The sequence below is a fragment of the Corvus cornix genome, chromosome Z (assembly GCF_000738735.6).
Source record: "Corvus cornix cornix isolate S_Up_H32 chromosome Z, ASM73873v5, whole genome shotgun sequence".
In the NCBI taxonomy this organism is placed as follows: Eukaryota; Metazoa; Chordata; class Aves; order Passeriformes; family Corvidae; genus Corvus; species Corvus cornix.
Window position 1 is genome coordinate 68,744,572 of NC_046357.1, and position 22,437 is coordinate 68,767,008.

Here is a 22,437-nt window from a genome sequence, read left to right on the forward strand (position 1 = left end):
GATTTTCCCAAACACCATTTCTAAACGCTCGCTCTTGCTGTACACTTAGAGATCAAAACAAAACAAACAACCACAATAACAAAACCAACCAAACAGAACCCATGAAAAATTACAGAGCTTCCTATTGGGGTTTAATGCCACAAAACACAAAATAATACCGTAATACCGAACACAGGTATTTTACATCTTAGAAGACGTAAGATACTATACATATGTCCCATAATATTTGCATCAGTCTTTGGTTCAGTAAAATGTCAGGAAGAGAGAAAAAAGTATCACAAAAGAATAAAATAAATTAGAATGAGATTAGTAAATTAATCAATAATTCAGGCTTTTTAACTGCCAAAACTAGTAAGATAATGTGTCATTACACAACTTTAAAATCCAAGGTGTCAGTGAAATTTTAAGGCAAGCCCATACAAAAGATCTGCCGGTCCATATGAATATTTTTGCTGTTAGATAAATTTGTAGAAATCAGGGAAGCGACTTAATGAAAAATTACACCTCCTTATGGGAAAAAAAAAGGGAACAAAAATGATGCTTAAGGACAACTTGAGTGTCTCTGGTCAAAACAAGATTTCAAAATGTGACATGCATACCTCTTTTCAAGCCAAAAAGAACATGGCTTAAGTCAGATCTCCAGATTTTTGAAATTTATCTGCTCACAAGAAGTGCTCATGTTATTAACTGAGATACCTATGTGAAGGTTAATGGCTGTTTATGCCTTATAATGATAAATGGTCTGTGCCAATGAAAAAAAAAGGGCAGTATTTCAATTTACAAGGCAAGAATTATTGTGGGGGAGGGAAACAACAACAGAACATGTTATATATAAACACTGCACAGTGCTGAAGCAGCCGAGCTCTAGCAGCACAGCTTCCAAGTCACACACAGTCACTTTAACCCTGTATAAATCCAGCCTGCTTGCACAAGGAGCAGTCCTGTTCCTAATGCTATGCCACAGCCACCGTCCAAGCAGCCACCCCATAAGCCCACTACATAAAAACTGTTCTGTCTAAAATTTAACTTGATCCAGAAAGGGTGTTTTCCTGCAGAGAGAAAATGAGGATTCATGCCAGACTGGAAGGACTGTGTAACCACTGCTACAGCACAAGGGCCAAGAACTGAACTGAGTAAGCCATCAAAACAGAATAGTCTTCTCTTGTCAGTAGAGAATCCAGGTCAGGAGTAAAACTTTCAAACAGGTGATAAAGGAAGTTTGCTTCATCGGTATATTTACTGGACTTGCTCTAAATCTGAAAATCAGTAATTTGGAAAACAGACAGCCTTACCTTTTTAAAAAGTCAACACAGTTATTTTAAACTGAATACAAAATAACCTCACCATTATGAGAAACATCCTGAATTAATGTTTTGTTTTTACAACACATGCTGCAGTGTGAGTTACAGCTGGAATGCTAGGCTTTGCCTTGGTTTCCTGGCATTTTCTATTTCTGTCACAAATTCTATAAAACATAAACAATAGTTCCTACCTTAAAAGAAAAGCTTACTATAGCATACTTGTTTTCAAAACACTAAACAAAGTAGCAGGCTCAACCCAGTTATGTAAAATACTGAATTTCAAAAATCAGGATTGATTCTAGTTCAGTTAATTTTTTGAAAGCAAGACTACAGCTCAACTTCTACATATTTCACTGAGAAACTAAAAGAAGCCCATTTTAAATACTTTGGCAAAATTAACTCTCAAGGAAATGAATGGCTAGGAACCCAACTCAAAGCAAAAAAAACAAAAATAAACCCAGTACCCAAGGATATTCCAAATACAAAACACTTCAGACTTACCTTGGACACATTGCTGATATAATCCAATTGACACGCGCTCTCTTTATCTACTTGGTTACAAAGATTCTGTAAAGTGGATGCGTATTCCTTATCACTTTTTACTCTCATTACCATAAATTTCTTCACTGTTTCCAGCAGTCGTAGTTCCCAGTCTTGCAGTTTTAATAAAGCATCGTGAGAATACTTCAGGTCACCTCCAAACCCCATTTTTTAAGGCACTATATACCAGACAGGGGAAAATACAGGCTCTTCACCACATCTGAAACGAGAACAAGACTGATGAGACAATTATCAAACGAAAAGCTTCTGGTGAGATAAAGAGCAACTATTAATGCCTAACCCTGAAATAACTTAATCATAAGATTAACCACATACATTTACCTCTTCAGTATAAACCTGAAGGAGGCTCAGAGCACTGTTTTGAACACCAAACTCTGACTGGAAAAGATTTCAGCCTTAGAACTGCTCTCCAGTTTCCATTCCTGCAAAAAGGTACCTCCCTAACTTTAAAGTACAGTATGTAAGAAAACATAACAGCATCTAAGACAAACACCAATCTACATATTTAACCAAATAAGTACAGCTAACAGTATCTCCAGACAAGCTGCCAACTGCACTTTTCTACTCCTGGTGATCTGAAAAATTTGTTTCTGGTGTTTACTGTCCTAAGAGCACAGAAAAATCCAAATAAAACATCAGCTCTCAGGCACTGCATCTGTGGGAAATTGATAACTATTTAGAAGCTAGTTTGCTCCTAAACCCTGTGTTAACAGGCCATTAAACTTGCAGACTCCACCTCCCAGAAACCAGAAAATATCCCAAACCAGGTTTTCCATTCAACCATACACTGGTCCCCAGGGTCAGAGTTCTTTCGTTTACACCATTTTACCCTAGGACAGTCCAGTCTTATTGTACACCAAACTGACATAAAGTAAGATTGATAAACAGGTAAGATATGCTGCCTTATGCAATCCTGTAGTAGAACTGAAGGCCAAAGACACATTACTAGAGTTAGCTCTGAAACACCTCCATCTGATGCTGACAAACAGGTAGCTACATTGTGGAAGAGCTGAAACCACACATATAAGGAATTTCTACACACTCTTGCACAGGTTTTGTAACGTAGGCTGAACCCTCTTTTCTGTGTACACACCAACCACCTGTTCCTATACTAATCAGCTTCCAGCTAGGTAAGATAAACTTATATAAACTGCAACCCTTATCTCCGGACTGCAGCGCAGCCACAGCCTGTACACTGCCTATTCACTAATTCCCGCACTACAGCAAAGTCCTGGTTCTTTTTAACACAGAAATACCTATTTCTTCACGGGCTTTACATTACCTCTTAAATTAGCAGTGTTCTATAGGCACTTACAAATTTATCTTCCTAGGAGTCCACTGAGGGAAGTAGGACTAATATTCTTATTTTACATTAAGAACTGACACATGAACTAGTGTTGACACTGTGGCAGCTCATATTGGTATGTACAAGGCTTAAAGACAGACTTTTCAGAGTGCCTAGCATTTTTAGCATATTAGGTATTCAGAAAAAATAAATATATTACTGGCTTCAGTTCCTGCACAAAATTTCAGAAGATTTTGCAAATCAGAACCTCAAGCAGCCTCTGAAATAAGCCTCATGTACGATGTGTTTATTCTTAGAACACAAACCATGCTACATAACAAAACAAAGATCCAGTAAAGAAAACTAGAACAGTGCCACATTACTATGTATCTACACAATACAGGCCAAGTCAAGGCTGTATGAGTAACCTTAAACCTATTGCAAGCTTTCATAAGCTCTCTAATTTGAAGCTGTATATTTTAGTCAGAATTATTCCTGATGGCTAGGAATTCAGTCATACACAGCAACAGTAAACAGTTTATGTTGGCTGTATTCATGAACTATGTCATTATTAGTAACATTAATGAAAATACCTCCACAGTTAAAATTCAGGAACAGTCTTACAGAACCACAAACAATTTAGTAACATGAACCAAAGAAAAAATCTTAAAGCCCCTGTTTATTAACATGACTAAAGCTGCACTAGTGAATTTTTGACACCCTCTAGATCTAGATCCACTTTTATGACTTTTCATTTTTCTCCTACCCCATTTTAGCACATTACCTAACTATCCTAGCACAATACCCATGGGAAAAGATAGTATCCTTGTTTTCTTACATTCCAGATTTAGAAGAGATGGGAACTGAATCTCACAGTGAAGTATGGCCTTGTGCTATAAGTAATGGCTTGCTTGCTTTTACCCTAGCCTCTGTTTTTTACTGAGAGGCAGTATGGCAAGGAAAGGAGGAAATATTCTCGGCATGTGATATTTCAGTCTGCTTCTACTGACTTACAGAGGAGCCATAGGATTATGAAAATCAATACAACAAAAGACCCAACAATATCTCACTCCAGCCTGCTAAGTTGCTCTTCACGAAGCAGGAATCAGATTTTTTCCAATTCCACTATTAGATGCCTGGATACATAGGCAAAAACTATACACACATTGGACTCTGGCGTTTGTTTTAAATTATTCCTTTCACTGTGACAGAAGAAGCACAGCAAAAATTTGTTTTGCAGAAGTGATAAAACTCTGATTTGCTAACACTAACAAGCATAAAGACTCAGAACTGATGATTGCCAAATGGCTAAGCCAGCTGCCATGTGACTTCCATGTAAATTAAGAAAACATTCAATCAAGACGTTTGAATCCAAACGTCTTGTGGAGACAAGAAGCGGTGAAGAAGTATTCAAGACCTAAGCCACTCAACTAAGCTTAAATTTTGATAAGCTAAAAAACAATGCTGTCACTTAAAACCACTTCTAATTTTTTAATAGCCTAAACATTAACAGTACAGATCACACAGTCATTTATTTGAAGTCAGAACTGTAAGATTTACCAAACATATGAACACTCAATCTGATTTTCAAGTGCTCTTAAAAAACACACACACATTTTGAAAGGCCAGCGTTCAAAAAGACAGTATCTGGCACCAATACAGACAGGTATTTTTCCAAGCTTGGTATCTCCCTCATTGGTGACCACAGGTGAGATGACAGCTGCCCTACAGGGTCAGACCAATGGAACAGAGTAATTCAGTCAGAAGGGACCCACAATGATCACCTGGGCACAGTGACCCATTTAGATCAGCCCTGTGTCTCCAACCATGGCACCAGAAGATGTTTAAGGACAGCAAACCAGCTGGGCTATTCATCGTGTGATCCTCCTTGTTCACAGCTACTGGATTATGGAAAACTAACATTCCTGTATTTTTTTGCTTTACTGAAGCCTTTTTCTGGTCTTAAAATCAAGAGTCAGACACGGTTAGAAGGGAAAAAGGGATTTTACCTTGGTATTTATTTTAAGGATCCTTAGGTGCACTAGGTCCAGGTTGAATGCACCACAATGCCCACCGCCAATCCCCCCAAAAGATCTGGTATAACATTATAGGTCTTACTAATTAGCAAATCTATCAAAAATTCCCCAATGAGAGGCTCGAATGAGTCCCCCCTCCCCAAGGAACCTTCCCCTGGATGGTTCTATCCTAGTTTACAAAATGTGTTCTGGAGAGGACCTTGGGGTCTGGGGCACACTGATCCCTAACTACGACGTTTCTAAAATGTTTAGTCTCTCAGCTTGACAAACAAGTCCAAGAATGTAGGCAAAAAGCACTGAGAATACAGAAGTTGTAAAAAATGTATAACAGAAGTATAAAAGAAAAGACAAAAATCATCATGGCATCATTACCATACACCATTAAAATACTCACACTGAAGCACAGATTCCTAAACAGATTCTTCAATCACAGACTACTGGCAAAATTGAGAAGTACAGCAAAATCTGAACCCAGAAAAGTTTTAACGTAGAACTGGTATGAGATGTGGTGGGTTTGAGACACAAACATACTTTCTTCTCTAATGATGATGCAAGATGAAAATACAGTGTGAGAGCTATTCTGGGGAAAAAAAGTATTTCTCAAAAAAACATGGGAGAAGAAAAAAACAGAAATGGCATCATGTTTTAAAAGAAGCTAGATGGAGAAGTGATAACAACAAATATGATATGCTAACTTCATACAGAACAAAACCTTCAGGAATTGCTTTACTCTTACTGTGAAGAGATTTCTTCTGCTTCTGGTAGATACCCGTGAGGTTTATCTCTTTTTCCACATGTGAACGAAGTTTGCATAATTTGACATGCCAGTGAAGTTTCAAACAGAATTCTAGCACATTTTGTAAAAGCAGTAAAATACTAGTACCATGAGTAAAATACTATACCATGAGTTTAAGCTATTTTTTTTTTTTTTGAAATCTAAGACAGATATAGACATATAGAGGTAGATATAGAAAAAAAAAAACTACTGGACATGTGAATTAGTCAAAAAATATTTAAGCTTAGGAGTCAAATATGTTTGACAGTCAATTCCAAGAAAGTAGGCCTTACTTTCTTTAAAGTGTTATGCTCAAAACAATCAACTAATCATTCACAGGAAGTACACATTGAATGTACATTTAATAATATAGTGTGAATGAGCAACCAGATCTCAAACTGTTCTAAATTTAAGCAGAGTTACTGAAGACAATTTACAACTTCTCTCAGCCACCAACACAGTGGTGCAGTCAGATTCCAAACAAATCTGTGTTAAATTTTATCAGCCTAACAGTAAGAAACTTCAATGGTAGTCACATAATCCTTCAATAATGTAACACTCCCCTCAGGAAATAAAGCCAATATTCCAGTTAGTCATGTTCCTGGATTCCAGCAGCATTCTTTTCCTGAAGAAAATAGTTTCAATAACCAATCTACATTTAATTTAAGAATTGCAATCTATCTGTGACATATGAAAGTGGCCATGCCATGTCAGACCAAAGGTCCTGTGTGTGACACTGACTGAAACGAAATGAGCAAGCAAGAAGAGAACACGTACAACACAACACTTTGAAAAGATGCTCTCCCTACACTTACAACAACTGGTGCTTTCTGCTACATACTGCCATCATTATATCCAAGGTTGTGACTGGTAATCTTATAATAATGATGGATCTACACACATCAGCTGGAACTTGTGGTTTCACAGTACCAGTGACAAGGCAGGCAACTAAAAAAACCACAAACCCAGAAAGCACACCTTGCCCCCAGCTAAACTCAGAACAGGAAAGCACAGCGCAGATCTGGCTTCTCTCACTCTTCATACGCTGTCTATGAATTTAGATTGCTCCTAAATCTGCATAGGCTCCAAATCACAGAGAATACAGAATGCCCTTTATTTTGCAAATACTTCCTACAAACATTAAAAAAAAGCACGTCAAAATCAGAAAAGAAAGAGGAGTTGGATTCAGAAGACAAATCCTCAAAATCAAGACTTCTGTACTGATCTAAAAGCATTTTTACAACACGTTATCAATTTGTTAGACAGTCTCTCTCAATTTTTCAATGTGAGGCTTACAGTAGCTACATTCCATTAAAATAATGAAATAAATCAATTCTTAGCTATCCATCCCCATCTTAAATAAAAATTAGACATTCACACAACTGACATTTCTGTTAGCATAGAATCTATTCCTGGAATGCACAAGACCATGAAACCCAAAACACATGTTTTACCTACCATTTGTTTACACTAACCAAATATTCAGATGATCATCTTTGTATGCATGGATATGGTGTATACAACAAACCAGCAAAATTAATCATTCCCCAAAGCTTTTGTCAACAATAAACACTTGAAGTGGTAACAAAAGCTAGTCTGATTATTTCAAAGCTGATTTGAAATGTTGGTCCACTCCAAGCAAAGCAGGCAGCTGATTTTCAGGAAGGCTCTTCTGCAAAGCATAACTTAGCTCAGATACCTTAGAAGTTTTCCTCCAGAAATGTCCTTTAGTACAGTTTTCCTATGTCAGCAGCTACTTCCTCTGATTTTCACTTTCTGAAATACACTTGTTTTTTTCTTTTCTGGGGACTCTGTGAAAGAAAAAAAGAGCAAACTTGTTTTTACTATTTCAGCATTTTCAAACACATTGCAAAATTCAAACTTAGGTACATTGCCCCGCATTTTCAGATTATTACCAGGAGCCAGCCGCTTTTTTTTTTAAAAAAAGATAAAGTTTAACTGAAAGAAAAGAGCAGACTTCTCAAAGTATACACATAATTTTGAGTGAAGAAATAATTTTGCCTCTACACATGCAAGAGAAGATTTTTTTTAAGTTCTTGGCATTTCTTATGACAAGAGTATTGTAGCTGAAAAATTAGACAATTTTATTTATTTATGAACCTTGCCCTTGGTAAAACAGAAACAGAAGTCCATTAACCAGGAAAATGAAGGCCTGGAAGGCCAAAGTTTGTTATATGAAAGATGAAGTTAGTAGTGCTGTTTTCATAAAGTTGAACACGACAAGTGGCAACATGAGAAAGGAATCACTCAAGACACATAAATTTCTTATATGGCTCTAACTACTCTAATATCTAGAAAAGTAAGAGGTCAAGAAGTTAGGATGACTAGCAGGACCAAAATTTCAAGTTGTAACTCTGGACTGCAATTTAGGTGAAGCAAACTGACACAGAAGGTTTTGACGGTTTATACTAAGAAAAAAAGTATATAAAATATAAAAAATGGTAAGGAACGAGCTTTGCATACAGCTTACAAGTGCAAGGTATACTGTAAAATCTACATGTGGACTCATGATAAGCATTCACTCACAATCTCATGCTAGAATGTCCAACTTTAGATGAGACATTCCATAACAGTTTAGCATTGCCCTTATAAGAAAAACACACAAAGCAAAACTGAAAGAAAGACACGGTGCGTAAGGCTGAAGAAAGCAAAACTATTTTCAAAATCTCCATTATTTAAAACAAAGCACTGATCACAGACATGTTTATAAAATCTTATGAAGGGATAGGCTTAGTTCACATTTAAGCAGGCATTATTTAGTATTCCTTTCTGGTTACTTAGTGACGTTCAAGAAACAAAGAACTGCCTAATATAAATACAAAATTTCTATTCTCCATGACCAAAAATAGAAAAGATTGAGCGATGCTAACATTCAGTCACCGCAAAGGAACAGCAGCTATGCAAGCAGATACGAAAGGAGAAAAAAAAAAAGCAGGAGATTATAAACGTTATAAAATTCATCAGTTTTCTAAAAAAACAGATATAAAATCATTTGTTCCAAAGTTTCAAAGCCCTAGGGAAAGTCTTCACCAGCAAAAAGGTACAAGCAGGAGCAAACATTAGAGTCAATTTGGCTCCAGTCTTTCTAACACAAATACAAACCAGGTGGAAACACCAGACTGTCGCTGGACAGGAACACAAGTCCTAATCCACATTCAAATGGGACTCGTGAAAGTAGAACAAACACCACCATCAGCACCTGGGCACATTCAAGTTTCAAGCAGATGTTAAGAATTGTATGTGGTAAAATGAAGCCCTTAAAAAAATTCCATTTATCAAATGAAACAATAGATTGGAGCCACTTCAACACAAAAAAGTTCTATCTTCTGCTCCCTGCACACAAAGTGAACATAATTTTTTCTTTTTAAAGAATTACTCTACCACGTATTTTATAGTGCAGAATTTTGTATGTCAGTACAAAAATTAAATGCAAACCCAACTTTTCTTTAGAATTCCAGTTACCACTGACTTTGTACCTATGTGCAATTTTTCATCTGCACACAGGTCATTAGTAGAACTTAAAGCAGGTAATACAAGTCCAATGCTGGTCTAATTGATAGGCATAGACTAGCTAGTACAGGAAAGCGTAATAAAAGCTTTCCAGTGAACTGCACAGCCATCTGTCAGAGGGCAATAAAATCTCACAAAATTTCCACTGCCATTTCTGAGCTCAAACATAGCAGACTCTGATAGTTACAGACATCTTGCTACCTCAATGCAATCATCCCCTAGATAATGAAGACATAAGAGACAGATTTATAAGAAGATAAATTCAGAGCAGAAAACCTAGATGACCTGTTGTTTTCTGAAATTACTACCAAGACAGTTAAGGCCAATTTCCAATCAGATCCTCTTTAGATTTAGGATATACAAGACATTTTCTAAAAACAAAGCATCAGAGAAGCAATTAAAAATATGAAATTAATAGTAAAAATTCACCAGAGTCAGATGCTATTGAGCCAAAGCACTGAAGCGTCAGCTATCAAATTTCCAAATTATTAATTCTGCAAAAACTTAGGCTTAAGGTGAGCTAAGCAAAGAGGAATCATGAGTGGAAAAAGATCAATTTTTTTTCAGAGCTGACAAGGCAATCAGAAGAAGCACAACACACTCTGACTTCAGTAGTGCACAATGTGGTTAAAACCATACCTAAGAATCTGTAGATAGACTAGAATAATTCAAAAGAAAAAAAATCCAATGCAGCTTTTGCAGAGCAAAATCAAGTTTCAGAACTTGAAGAGTTCTGTGAAGGAATCAAGGATCCTGTGGAAAAAGATGTTGAAAGTGGGAAGTTTCTGCTGATGTCTCTGATAGGAAGCTGCTAGAGAACTGAAGATCTTGCAGGGTAAGACTCAAGAGACAAAGACTGACAGAGGAGAGAGCTCAGAAGCCTCACCATAATCTGTGCCAGGACTGGGCTGCTCTTCAGAATGGTTACCTGCCTATGCGTCTTTACAGAAGCATCTGTGCTTTATACAAAATTACTATGATTAATCAAAACTGACAAATCGTTACAAAATTCGTAGAACTTCAGAACTCTAAGCAGCAAGAATAGAAAACAGCAGATGAAGTCACGTGTCAATAAATGCAACATTAATAGACTGGTAGGAGCTATTTAATATCATTACCAGAAAAAGTTGCAGTAGTCTCTGAACACATACCTTCAAAAACATTTGTTCAGCACTTTCAAGTGGTCAGGTTAGAAACCACCCAGAATATCAGACTATTTTTTAATGAGGGGAAGGGAAAATGTAATATATTCTTATGCTGCTGATACATTAGTGGTATTCCTATATGTTCAAGTTCTTCTAGCTCATGAAAACCATAAAGCACCAAAAAAGGTATAGATAATATTGATCATAGTGTGGAGCAGCTTACACACAGAGAAAGTAAAGAGAATTTTTTAGCTCACAAAACAGGTAAGAATGACATGTCTAAGATCAAAGTACACCAAAAGAAAAAAATCATCGTGGCACAAAGTGATATGGTATGTCAGATGCCTGAAATGTTTTCCAGAAGAACTTGAGAACATCAAATGAAATTTCTAAAAAGTTGCTCTTATGTACCTCTTTGGCTAGTAAATAATTAAATGAGATAATTCAATGCCTAAAGACACTTCTGAGACCATGAAACAAAGAAGTACAGAATAATTATAAAAATTCATTAAAAAACCACAGATCTTAGAACAGCAAGAATTCCATCTCAAGATGTGTCTAAACTGTAAAAGCAGAACAGGAACTATTACTCTGCATTTGTGCCAACAGCACAAATCTTATCTCTTATCTGACAGTAGCAAGTACTGAGCTACATGGATTTCACTTGGTCATGTGCAAACATCCTCAAACAGTGCATTCTCATTCTCTTATCCCTGCAGCTGTAGGAAGTCCATGCTTTTCCCTAGCAGCTCCTGCAGCTGTGATGTTATTAAAAAGACGTGCAAATAAGAAGCAGTGGGCTTCACCAAAGAATGCGATTTACACTTGTCAGCAGTCAAAAAAAAAAAAAAAAAAAAAAAAAAAAGGCAGAAAGAAGCCCAAAAAACCAGCTCCCAGATTCTCTGCCTAGCATCACAAGTCACAATTCTGATTTTTTTCAATCTTTCATTTTAAATCATTTTCTAAACCACTGCTATCCTCTAAACATCCCCCAACTGGTCTCCACCTCACTTAAGAAGTCAGAAGCTAAAATGGTGGGGTACTCTAGGACCAACCAACTCTGAGAAGAACAGAGATTAGTTCAAATTACTTTCGAGCTCCTTGCCCAAGTGATTACCCTCTTCCAAACAACATTATAATATATCCTTATTTGTTAGTTATCCAAAAATTCATGTTCTCCACAGAACTTCATCTTCCTATTTCTTCCCCTACCACACATCCATTCTGTCCAGCCTACAGCCAGCCAGTGAGCTTTCATGCTCACTGACCCCTACTTTGTTCCAGATGACATCTCCCATTTGCCAAGACTATTCTAAACAGTAATCTCATTCTCCACCACACCTCCAGCTACTTCCCACGGCCTGATAACTTTCTCAGCATGCTCTTTATTGTCTCAGGACTTCTGTGAAAGAATGAGCAAAGGGTAGAGCTGGTATCTGGTAGTGAACCATGCAGTAAGTGCTTTTTGGGTGCAGTTACTCAACTATTTTTGCTTCCACCCAGTAGAAGTTTCTACCTCACAGTCACAGCTAAATAGCAAGACTGAATCTCACCAGGCAGAAAAACAAGAAGATGAAAACAGATGCAAGTTAAGAAGAAAAGAGCTAGTCCAGGTAACACAAGACACATCCTGGCAGTAATGCTTCAAGATTCTTCTGGTGTCTTGGTAACTCTGAAAAAGTGACAAAATAAGCCACACACCCCCCTTTTGCTTTCAAAGGGTAAACACACCTAGTTTCTCATTACCTTTCATGTGTTTGCAAGAAAAAAAAGCTTTCCTTCCTCTATTTTTCCAAGAATTACACTTTCCTTAAATTCAGTTCCAGGATGCAAGGAAAGGCATGGCCTCAATTGAGAGCTCCTGACCAACAAATTTTCACTGAACTCTCAACTCTGCAGTGTTGCAACATGTATCTCCACACTAAATCCTAGAAGAAAAATGGATTCAGCGGGATAAGGCTGCTAAAATTACTATCATGGGGCAGGTACTGTGCATCTCCAGCCTTGTTTACCAATTCTACCAGCTAAAGAAAAGGACTGTTCCAGAATTACAAAGAATTAGATAATGTTAAAATGTCCAAAAATTGGCCGCAAAATGAAAACAGAATAAAAAATGCATCAGTGTCTCAAGCTTGCTTAAAGTATATATTATATAGTGTATTAAAGAAACTTCTGAGCAAAAAAGAGCAACTAAAGAAAACTAAACTATTGCATTTTCAAGAGATTTCTTGTCTTAGATGACTAGCAAAGGTAGAAACAGCTTCCAGCAAAAGTCAGCACTGAAATTAAAAAGTACCTGTAGTAACCACCTTGCCTAAAGAGTTATTCTATGCACAGATAACTTATGTCTTTGCTGATTTCTTTTAGATATTTAGATTTCAATTAGAGACCAAGTCCTCTAGTCTGAAGGTAGGAAGCAGTCTTCTTTACTTGAAAAAATACCCCAAACCTCTGAAAGTAGTGCTTCAAATCTTGATATCCATCTGTCTCAAGATAAATACATGCTAAGTCACAATGAACACACACAAAATCCACATGCAAACTCTCACTCCCAAGGCTGCCTATGTAAGCATCTCTCCAGGGGAAACAGGATTGAAGAATACTCCTACTGAGGGTCTCTCATCATCACAAAGCTACACCTAAGACTCCTCCCTTAAGACTTCAGGTCCCAAAATTCATCTGGCTGCTACCATTGCACATTTCAACTCAGAAATCCAGAATACTGCTAGAAGCTTCTTCCAGTAGAACTGTATTAACTCTCAAGATTTAAGGGCAGCCATAGAAAAAGATAAATTCACAGCATGTGAAAAACTTTTAAAGGTCCAGAGGCATTTAATTTCTTCCTATGGCCCAGTATCAGGCAGAATGTCTCACTTCAGACAGAACAATTAGATAACAAATCTGCCATTAGTCCGTAATATATGAAAATACTGGTCTCCTCAGGAGAAGCATAATCTAGTTCCAACTATTTATTGCTCTTTGAAAAGAAATCCAAAGAGCAGTCAGGATGTTTCTTCTTCTTTCCTCCTTCATTATACTAATTACATCCTGGTTGATTAAGCCCTCTACTTAGTTAACTCACTGTTCATTCAGTCTTCTTGAGGTCACTTATTTCCTTGGCATCACTTGGTACCACATTTAATGCACTTTGATTACACACTATTTTGTACAGAAAATACTGGCGATGAGGACCACAGGTCCATGAGAGTCCCGTCTCCTCCCAGCTGCTGATATTCCAGGCTGTTACACAGCAAGAAATATAACATACTGTGTGGTTCAGCGAAAGGTGTTGCCTCAAGCCTTTGTTTGCTGTTCCTGAACTGTCTGCTCCTTCCCATGCTCCATATCGTAAAAGATACTGTGACAACTCTCTGTTAAATGGGATACAGTTACTCTCACCAGAAATGGAGATGACTGAACTATGCCTTTGTACCTTCTTACATGCTTTAAGTGTGTAACAAATTTCAAATACATATATTCTACAAATATATACCAAAATACATAATGAAACCTACCCATTCTTTCCTTAGTTCCAGTCAGGTTTGTTTGGGTATCATCAGCCATCCTAGTTGTAAAGAACACTCATTCTGAAGGGTATTATTCTCATTTGAAAATGTATGAATGGATCAAGCTTTAATTAACGGATGCTATTATGAACAATTAAGAGTGGTAGAGGTTTAATCTTCCAGGTGTCTGGACATGTGGTCCTGAAGTGCATGTGCATGCTTGGACTCTTCACATGGAAACTGATTTGCATAAGTAAGATTCAGCCTGTCTGATTTTTATTGCAAGAGATTAATATTTTATATGCAGTCTTTCCTTCTGCCTCTCAAAACTATTCTTTCCAGAAATCATACCAGGCAGACAATATTTCATTTAAAAGGACAGTATTCTTTATAACATAGCATCTTTCATAGACAGTCTTCAGAAACAAGTTAGAGATGACAATAATATTATATTGTAGGCAAGGGTTATTTAGCTCTCTCAGAATTCTTGCCTTTTTGTACTCCAAGACAGCTGAAGGGAATTTGACTGACTGCATCTTTAAACCTGAAATCCCAACTTAATCTGAGAAAAATTTGGTAGCCGGACACAAGCCATGATATTGTAATGGCCAAATGTTAACTACCATCTGCTTAATCAGAGCTTTGGAAATGGCAGCTTCCCCCTCAAAAGCCCACTGACCACACCCAGGCTGCTAACCCCTACATTCCTCATTTGGGCTCCCCAAGCCTGGATGGGGTGACTTTGGTGATGAAACACTAGAGCACAAGAAATCACCATGTCATGGCCCATCAGACTGATTTTTTGCACAGGGTATGCACTGCATGCTTCCTGGAAACATAAAGCCTTGGGACACAAGGCAGACAGGGGCAGGATACCTCTTGAAGACTGTTCTACAAATCTGCTGCAATGAGCTTCCATATCGTGGCTGAAGCAGAGCCTGGAGAAAACTCCCATCAGCTACGAGCAGGTTTCCTTTCAGAGGGTACCACCTGGCTCCAGAGAAGCAGAGCCAGAACGCACGCAGCATGGAAAACTACAAGACCATGGAGGAGCACAAGAACTGACTCAACCTGAGAATTTGACCTTGGTAAGAATGGCATATAACTACCTTCTTATACTAAAAAAAAAAAAAAGGAGTCATTTAGATAAATCAGATTATCTGGATGCCAATTAAATTAATTAAAACAGTGACTTCAAATTTACTTAACACATCCACTGATGAGACATCTTCCACTCAAATTTCAACATTCACCTAATCCAGAAGGCATAACTAGGTATTATATAGCTTTCCTCTATCTTTGTTACAGACCCTTTAGAACTGTTTGCTTTTTCAGATACATACATCAGCTGCCAACACTTTTCCGTATTTGGGAAATCAGGCATTTCCTTTTATCTGGTGAACTTCAGTTTATCAACCATATCATGGAAATTTCAGAAAAGACACTCTCCTTGGGAAGAAATACAGCATCCACAGTCTTGAAATACAACAAATATACCAAAAATAAAAAAGGATGTGTTTTTCTGATTCATGTTTTCTATTTTTTAATCAGTAAAAAGCTGATGCAAAGTTGTATGATTTTCCTTAACACTGCAATTCTCACATTTTGCTGATTGCCTACTTGTTTCAAAAATACCATTTTTACAATGCTTAAACTGTCACATTTTTTTAACTTAACCACTTTGCTTGACTGTACCCCCTTATCTGTACTTCCTGAAACTTAGTTAGAATACAAATGCTATGGGTTATTGTTCTACACGTATGAACATTTCAAAGCAGAAGCCACAACTAGGAAGTCAGATGCTATCTTAAAGACACATGAAACATAGGAAGCTTTAGCATAACTCTAAAAAGCTGTACTTGAGCAGACACCATAGCAATACACCACAGTGATCATATTTTAACACATTTATACAATTTAACAGTAGATAGAACAAACTTTATGTATTCAAAAATCAAAATTTATCCTATGATGCTACTCCTACTTGTTTATAGGTCTACCAAAGGTGAATTTTGTCATTTACTAGTGCAGCAGCTAACAACCTCCACCAGCTGAGCCATAATTAATAGGTTGTCTGAGTGCTAGAGCACCAAGTATTCAATAAAATAATTCCTGTCTTACTAACTAACCATTAAATCTACGTCCTTTCCAACTCTCTTAAGAAAGAAAACAACTTATAACTGCCACTCTCAATTCAAACAGCACACATTACAAATGTGATGACAAACCATGTAAGATACAATATGCTGTCAATGTATGGAATAAGATTTTCCAAATTTTCTAAAGCAAAATGCTAGGCATAAACAGAACTGGCAAAAAGCAGCAAAGCTGACAAACCAAGTACAAAATTAAGAGATGCACAAAATGAGGATGAAAACCCAAATTCCACCCTCTTTGGAATATGCACTCTGTGATTGTGCAATTACTTTCACAGCCTTTTCTCCAAAAATGCCCAACTCATTTATTAGAGATGATGGAGTGCTCTGAGTATGACTCAGCATTTTGTCAGAGGGGCTCATCTTCACGAGTCTTATCACACTCACTGCTATAATTGTATGTCTCCTGTTTACTAAACAGGCAATTTCGGCGAACAAACGGCTCATGATTAACGCACTTTAACACTGCTCTGGATTTAACTTCTGCTTCTGGCAAAGAGTGCTTACATAATATGCAACAATTCACAAACTCTTCACAGGTTGCCACTACTTACAAGATAACTGATTTTTCACTAGGTCTTAATTATGGTAATTTAGTTTTACACTTAAGCTTAATTTCTTAATGTTTCGGCTCCTCGTACTGAAATAAGTCACTTACAGAATAATGGTATGAAAAAAAAGGTTGTGAGACTCAAGATCAAGTAATGACAATTGCAAGACAGCTGTCTTCAGACCAAGATATGAATGCCATATAGAAAAATGCCAAATACAAGAAAAACCATTTAGTACTTACTCACTAATTATTTTCTTACTAGCTCTTACTAAGAGAGGGTTGGAAGTGGACAACAGTATCGTGCAGGCAATATTGTACAGCATACCTAAAAGACAGATTAACAGTGTACACATGATTTTTGTATTTCCCCCTCAACAGCTGACAGTTAGTTTCATGCGATTGTCTTAACAGAAAGCTACACCACAGAAAGCTCTCACAGTATACAATTAGCGCTGTTACTCCACATTCACCCAGTCAACAACCTAAAGGAATGATTTTGTCCATGCAGTAACTGTCCCCTCAATAGAAAACAAGAGCAGCCATTTCAGAAAGCCTAACAAAATACCCTCGTTGCTCAAGGTGCAAGCACACAACATAAACAAGATTCTAAAGAGCCAACTAGTACTCTCCAAAGATCAGTAATTCTGTGAAACCCATACCCACACATGGGGACAGAAATCAGCCACTGAACTGCAGTAAAGTTATGAGTACAGAGAGTTGTCTCTACAGACTGCTATGACACACATCCGAGTACTGTAAGCAGGTTAATAGGAAACCCAGATATGAAGAAGAAAGTCTGAAATTGCATGTGGTTAAAGCACCTGGCATTTTCAGGTGTAGAAGGCACCAATGCAAGGGAAGCTGGTTACTACAGAACAAACAGCAATCTGAAATCCAAAGTAGAATGATGTCATGAAGTACAGTTCACTCACTCCGACTAAAAACAGCATTAAGCCCTAACTTATTGGGAATTTATTTTTATTATCATCAGGGAAACACACAGGAATTAAAAAATTCCCTACTATTTACTTTATTATTATTATTATTATTATTATTATTATTATTAAACTCATTACACTCAAAACCAAACTGAACTCTGCATTTAAACTTGCAGGACAAAATAGAAAAGAATGTAATGGTCACAAATATCATTTCATGCTACAAGTTGACAGCAATCAAAGACTTCCATCCAAGGAAGCTGTCCTACAAGAGAAAAAAAATAATAATCCCAAACACAAAAATAAAAGCCATTTTAGAAGGGCTCTAGGTGTTTTTTACAAATCCTCACCAAAACTTTGTATGTACTGTATGAGACCATACACACAGCTCTTAAAATGAGAGGTAACTATCTTCTCTCAAACCCTGGAAACAAAGCTATGAATTTCACTCATTCGCTGCTGAGAAAAAGTTTCCAAAATAAACCTTTGCAAAGAAATGCTACATTTACCTCACACAAATGTTAAACAGCAGCAACTTTCTTCATATTTTCATGCACAGAATTTTAAATCCTTTAACTCCCTAATGAAATGGTGACTACTCAACAATTCCAAGACTATCTCTACCGTAGAATAAAGCTCTCCACTAAGTTTTTGAAATCCATTTTTACAAGGCAAACACATCAACAATATAATTAGGCCAGTATTAAGTGGGCAGTTTTATCTTAGAATAGGAGCATACACGCAGTTTACTTCCTACTAGAATGCGTTTAGGCTTTCCTGTCTTCTTTTACTGCTTCGTTTCTCCTCCCCCCAGCAAAAAAATCTCTTTTCCTATTCCTAGACCTACTTCCCACACACTGCAAAAAAACTCCTCCCTGTGAAATAATGACCTCATGCTCCTAGCCCATCTCCTTGTATGGAGCAATTCCGGGAATGCTGCCAGCTCTCTCCGCCTTCAGCCTGACATGGCAAACATACCTTCCTTCATCCTGCTGCTTCCCAGCTGAGGGAACATCGAGGGCAGGCTGCAAGTGGGGAAGGCAGACCAGGCAGGGAGAGGGGGTTTCCCACGGACAAAGAACAGACCACCAGATGCCTGCCCCACTCTCACATCTAACACAACTTCATACCACCAAAGCAGCTCTGCTCTCCACGGCAGGAAGAATGACAATGAGCTCTGAACATTTTAAGTATGGAAATATACATCCCATGTCACCTAACTGCAGTGCAACGCCCGCAGCCAAGCCTGACTTCCCTTGTTATGATCTTAGTCAAATATCCCTAATCTAGTGGAGCAAATGTCACCTCTCCTCCTCTCTTAACAAAGGTCCATCTCACCTTTGCAGCACTAAAGTTCTTTGATACAAAAATTGGCTGGACATCCTGTGGCACACACTTTTACATTATTTTATCTTTTGTTGCTAGTTAGTCTTTAAACTCTATGTAACAACTTCAGAGGAACTGAAAATTTCTGTTCTCTATATTATTTATCACCTTCTCCGGCCTGTCTTTGCTTTCAAGTATCAGAATTATTTCTACATGATCACTTTATATACTGGCAATCCAAATACCAAGTGACAAAGGATCTTCCTTTGAAAGACTCAGTTGTGACATGAAGTTACAGTTGTAGAAAATCAGGAAAGGTGATGGATAACTGAGCTTTTGCTCAGCTAGTAAGCGACCTTGTACACATGAGACTTGATATCCTCCCTCAAAGAAGAATCTCTGAAGTCCAACTCTTCTGGGGTTAACAACTTTAAAATTGTAACAGTACTGACAATTTCTGTCACCACATTAAAAAGACATTTATAAAATAAGGGAACATACATTAGTCTCACCAACAATAATCATTACTCCATCTGAACCTACGTGTCCATCATCTGCAATCTGCTTTGACTGTGAGCAGATGATGTGTGCATGTCCCACCTCTTTGAGACTCTCAAAGACTAACACTTACATGTAATAAACTGTAGCAGCAATCTCCTTGTTAGGTATTATTCAGCAAGTAAAATTAACTTATTTTAATACCCAATAAATTTTTTTAGTCAAAAAGTTTCATGCACCACGCCTGGTTTATTTCACACTGCAAGTCTTCAAAGGAATCTGCATTAGAATACAGCAGAGCACCAAAGCCACTTTGAGCCAGTCTGTTTCAAAGCACGGAAAAGTTATTTCACCTACTTGAAAAGCAGGGATGCCCTCCTGCAAAGAGAAAATGAGCTGGCTTGTTTCAAAGGCCTTACAAAACCCTTGGTGTTCACACGGGATGTGTCATTTCAGGGGTGCATGCTCATGTAAAGTCAAACCAAACAGAAACATATACCAATACGAAAAGGGATGTTTAATGCCCTTCAGTGTAATCTATTCTCGAACACCAAATATGTGAGTATTCAGTACCCTTGCAGATACCAAAGTCTTAAACACACAAAGCATTAAAACGCACACGAAAAGCGCCGGGGCAGCTGCACTGAGAAGGCCCCACCGTGCAGGCTCCAACGCTAATGCAGAAGTTAAGGCAGCCGCTGTGTTGTACAGAGCTGTCACGGAGGGACCAAGGAGGGAGAGAACTCAAAAACCCAAACCGACCCCCCCCGGCTGTTGCATTTATTGGGCCGCGGGGATGGTCACCCACCACAGCTCCTGGCGGTGGCGGCGCGTCCTCCCGCTAGTCCAGCACCTCCAGCCCGCCCGGAGCCCGGGAGAGGAACAGACACGCGGGCAGCCCAGGGCCGAACCCGCCCTTTGCCTCCCCCGCCCCCCGGCCCGGACCTCGGCGGCGACCCGGGGAGGGGGAGGGGGCGGGGGCGCGATCCGCGCCGCCACGCTGCCCCTGCCCTGCCGGGGCGGAGCCGCCACCGGGCGAGCGGCGCCTCTGACACCTCCCCGCGGGACGCGACCGGGACGCGACCCGGATGCGGCCGCCGCCGCCGCCGCCCCGGCGCAGCGAAGCGCAAGCGGCCGCCGCTGCCCGTCCCGCCCCGCCCCGCCCGCAGGTAGAGCCGGCGCGGGGCCCGCCCGCCCCCCCGAGCCGGGCGGGGGTCCCGGCCGCTCCCGCTGTTCTCGGCGCTCCCGGGGTCCCGGGCCGGGGCGGGGCGGGGCGGGGCGGGCGCGGCGCTGGCGGGCGGGGGCGGTCGGACCCCGGCGCGGGCGCGGCGCCGGCGGGGGCGCGGACGGCGCGCGCGGACCGTCCCTACCTGACAAGCCGAGCCCCCTCCGCCGCCGCGCGCGTCACGGGCCCCGCCCGCGCCGCGTGACCCCGCGCCGGCCAATGGGCGCGGCGCCGCCCCGCCGCCCCGCCGGCCAATGGCGGCGCGGTCCGCCTCCCGCTGACGCGCGCGCGCGCCACCGCCTCCTGCGCGCCTCCGTCTCCCGGCAACGCTCCCCAGGCCCCCCAGCGGCCCGCGCCGCGATACTGGGGACACCCCTCGTGGGGACACCCCTCACCCTTCGTGGGGACACCCCTCACCCTTCGTGGGGACACCCCTCACCCCTCGTGGGGACGCCCCTCACCCCTCATGGGGACACCCCTCACCCCTCGTGGGGACACCCCTCACCCTTCGTGGGGACACCCCTCACCCCTCGTGGGGACACCCCTCACCCTTCGTGGGGACACCCCTCACCCTCATGGGGACACCCCTCACCCTCGTGGGGACACCCCTCATGGGGACACCCTCAGCCCTCGTGGGGACACCCCTCGCGTCCCCGCGGGTCCCTGCTGCCGCCGCCGCCGTCAGGGACGCTGTGGTGCCGGCGGGACGGGGGCCGTGAGGCTCGGCGGTGGGAGATGCTGGGACAGTCACTCCTGGGCATCGCAGCTGCCGGCGGACAGACGGACAAGGAGTCCCCCCGTGTTCTGATGCTTCGGCAGCTCCGCGTCAGGGAGAGGCAGCGGGAAGTGAAAAAAGCAAGGGGGTGAAAAAGAGAATGGGGGTTTAAGGAAAAAAGGGGGAAATATAAGGGGCGAAAAATAAAAAAGGGGGGGGGAGAAAGGAAAAAAGAGGGAAGGGGAAAGAAAAAGAAAACAACAAAACGGAAAAGAAGGGGAAAAGGAAAAAAAATGGAAAAAAGACGACGAAAAAGAAAGAAAAAAATGGAAGGAAAAATGAAGGCCAAAAAAAGAAGGGAAAGAAAAAGGGGGGATGAAAAAAAAAGAATGACAAAAAAGATGGAGGAAAAAAAGACTCAAGAAAAAAGAAAAAGAAAAAAACCTGTTATTGTGACACTACCTTGACAGGTTTAGGGGAAAACCCATGAATATTAAAGCTTTTTATATTGTCTTTTATAATAGATTATGCTCAAAGCAAATGAAAAAAAAATTAATTTAATGAAGCAGCAATAACAAAGTCTGGTAGGACAATCCATTTCATACATACTGAAGAGCCCCTTAACAGTTTAGATTGGAGCTACAGATAAGTATCCTTTTTTTTTTTTTTTTTTTTCCCCTGAGAGGTTGGCAGTGATTGGTATTTAGGAAGGAGGCTAGAAACCAAGATGTGCACAGAGCAGTCATATTCCAATTCATGGCTTCTTTTTTAGACCAGAGTGTTTAAAGAGAGCTAATGAAGTTTTGCTGTGTGCAGTTTTCCACCTCTGTTTAAGCCATTCACACCTTTTCTTCCCAAATATCTTATAGAAGTAATTTCCTTTATT

General features: G+C 39.9%; 1 protein-coding gene across 6 annotated transcripts in view; it reads right to left on the reverse strand.

The window, feature by feature from the left end:
• FER (FER tyrosine kinase) overlaps nucleotides 1–21,025 on the reverse strand; it is a 162,037-nt gene extending 141,012 nt beyond the window's left edge. The window contains exons 1-3 of one of the 6 annotated variants that reach the window (XR_002046910.3): nucleotides 17,090–17,824; nucleotides 7,658–7,769; nucleotides 1,803–2,061 (exon numbers count right to left, since the gene is read on the reverse strand). Coding sequence is in view for 5 of the 6 variants with exons in the window: in XM_039567680.1 (XP_039423614.1) it covers nucleotides 1,803–2,009 (207 nt within the window). In the remaining variant the exon portion in view is untranslated. Of the gene's footprint in view, nucleotides 1–1,802; nucleotides 2,062–7,657; nucleotides 7,770–17,089; nucleotides 17,832–20,419; nucleotides 20,558–20,981 lie in introns of those variants that run through there. The other 5 variants (XM_039567680.1, XM_039567681.1, XM_010405726.4 and 2 more) reach the window with 5 other exon arrangements.
• Between the last annotated feature and the right edge of the window lie 1,412 nt (nucleotides 21,026–22,437).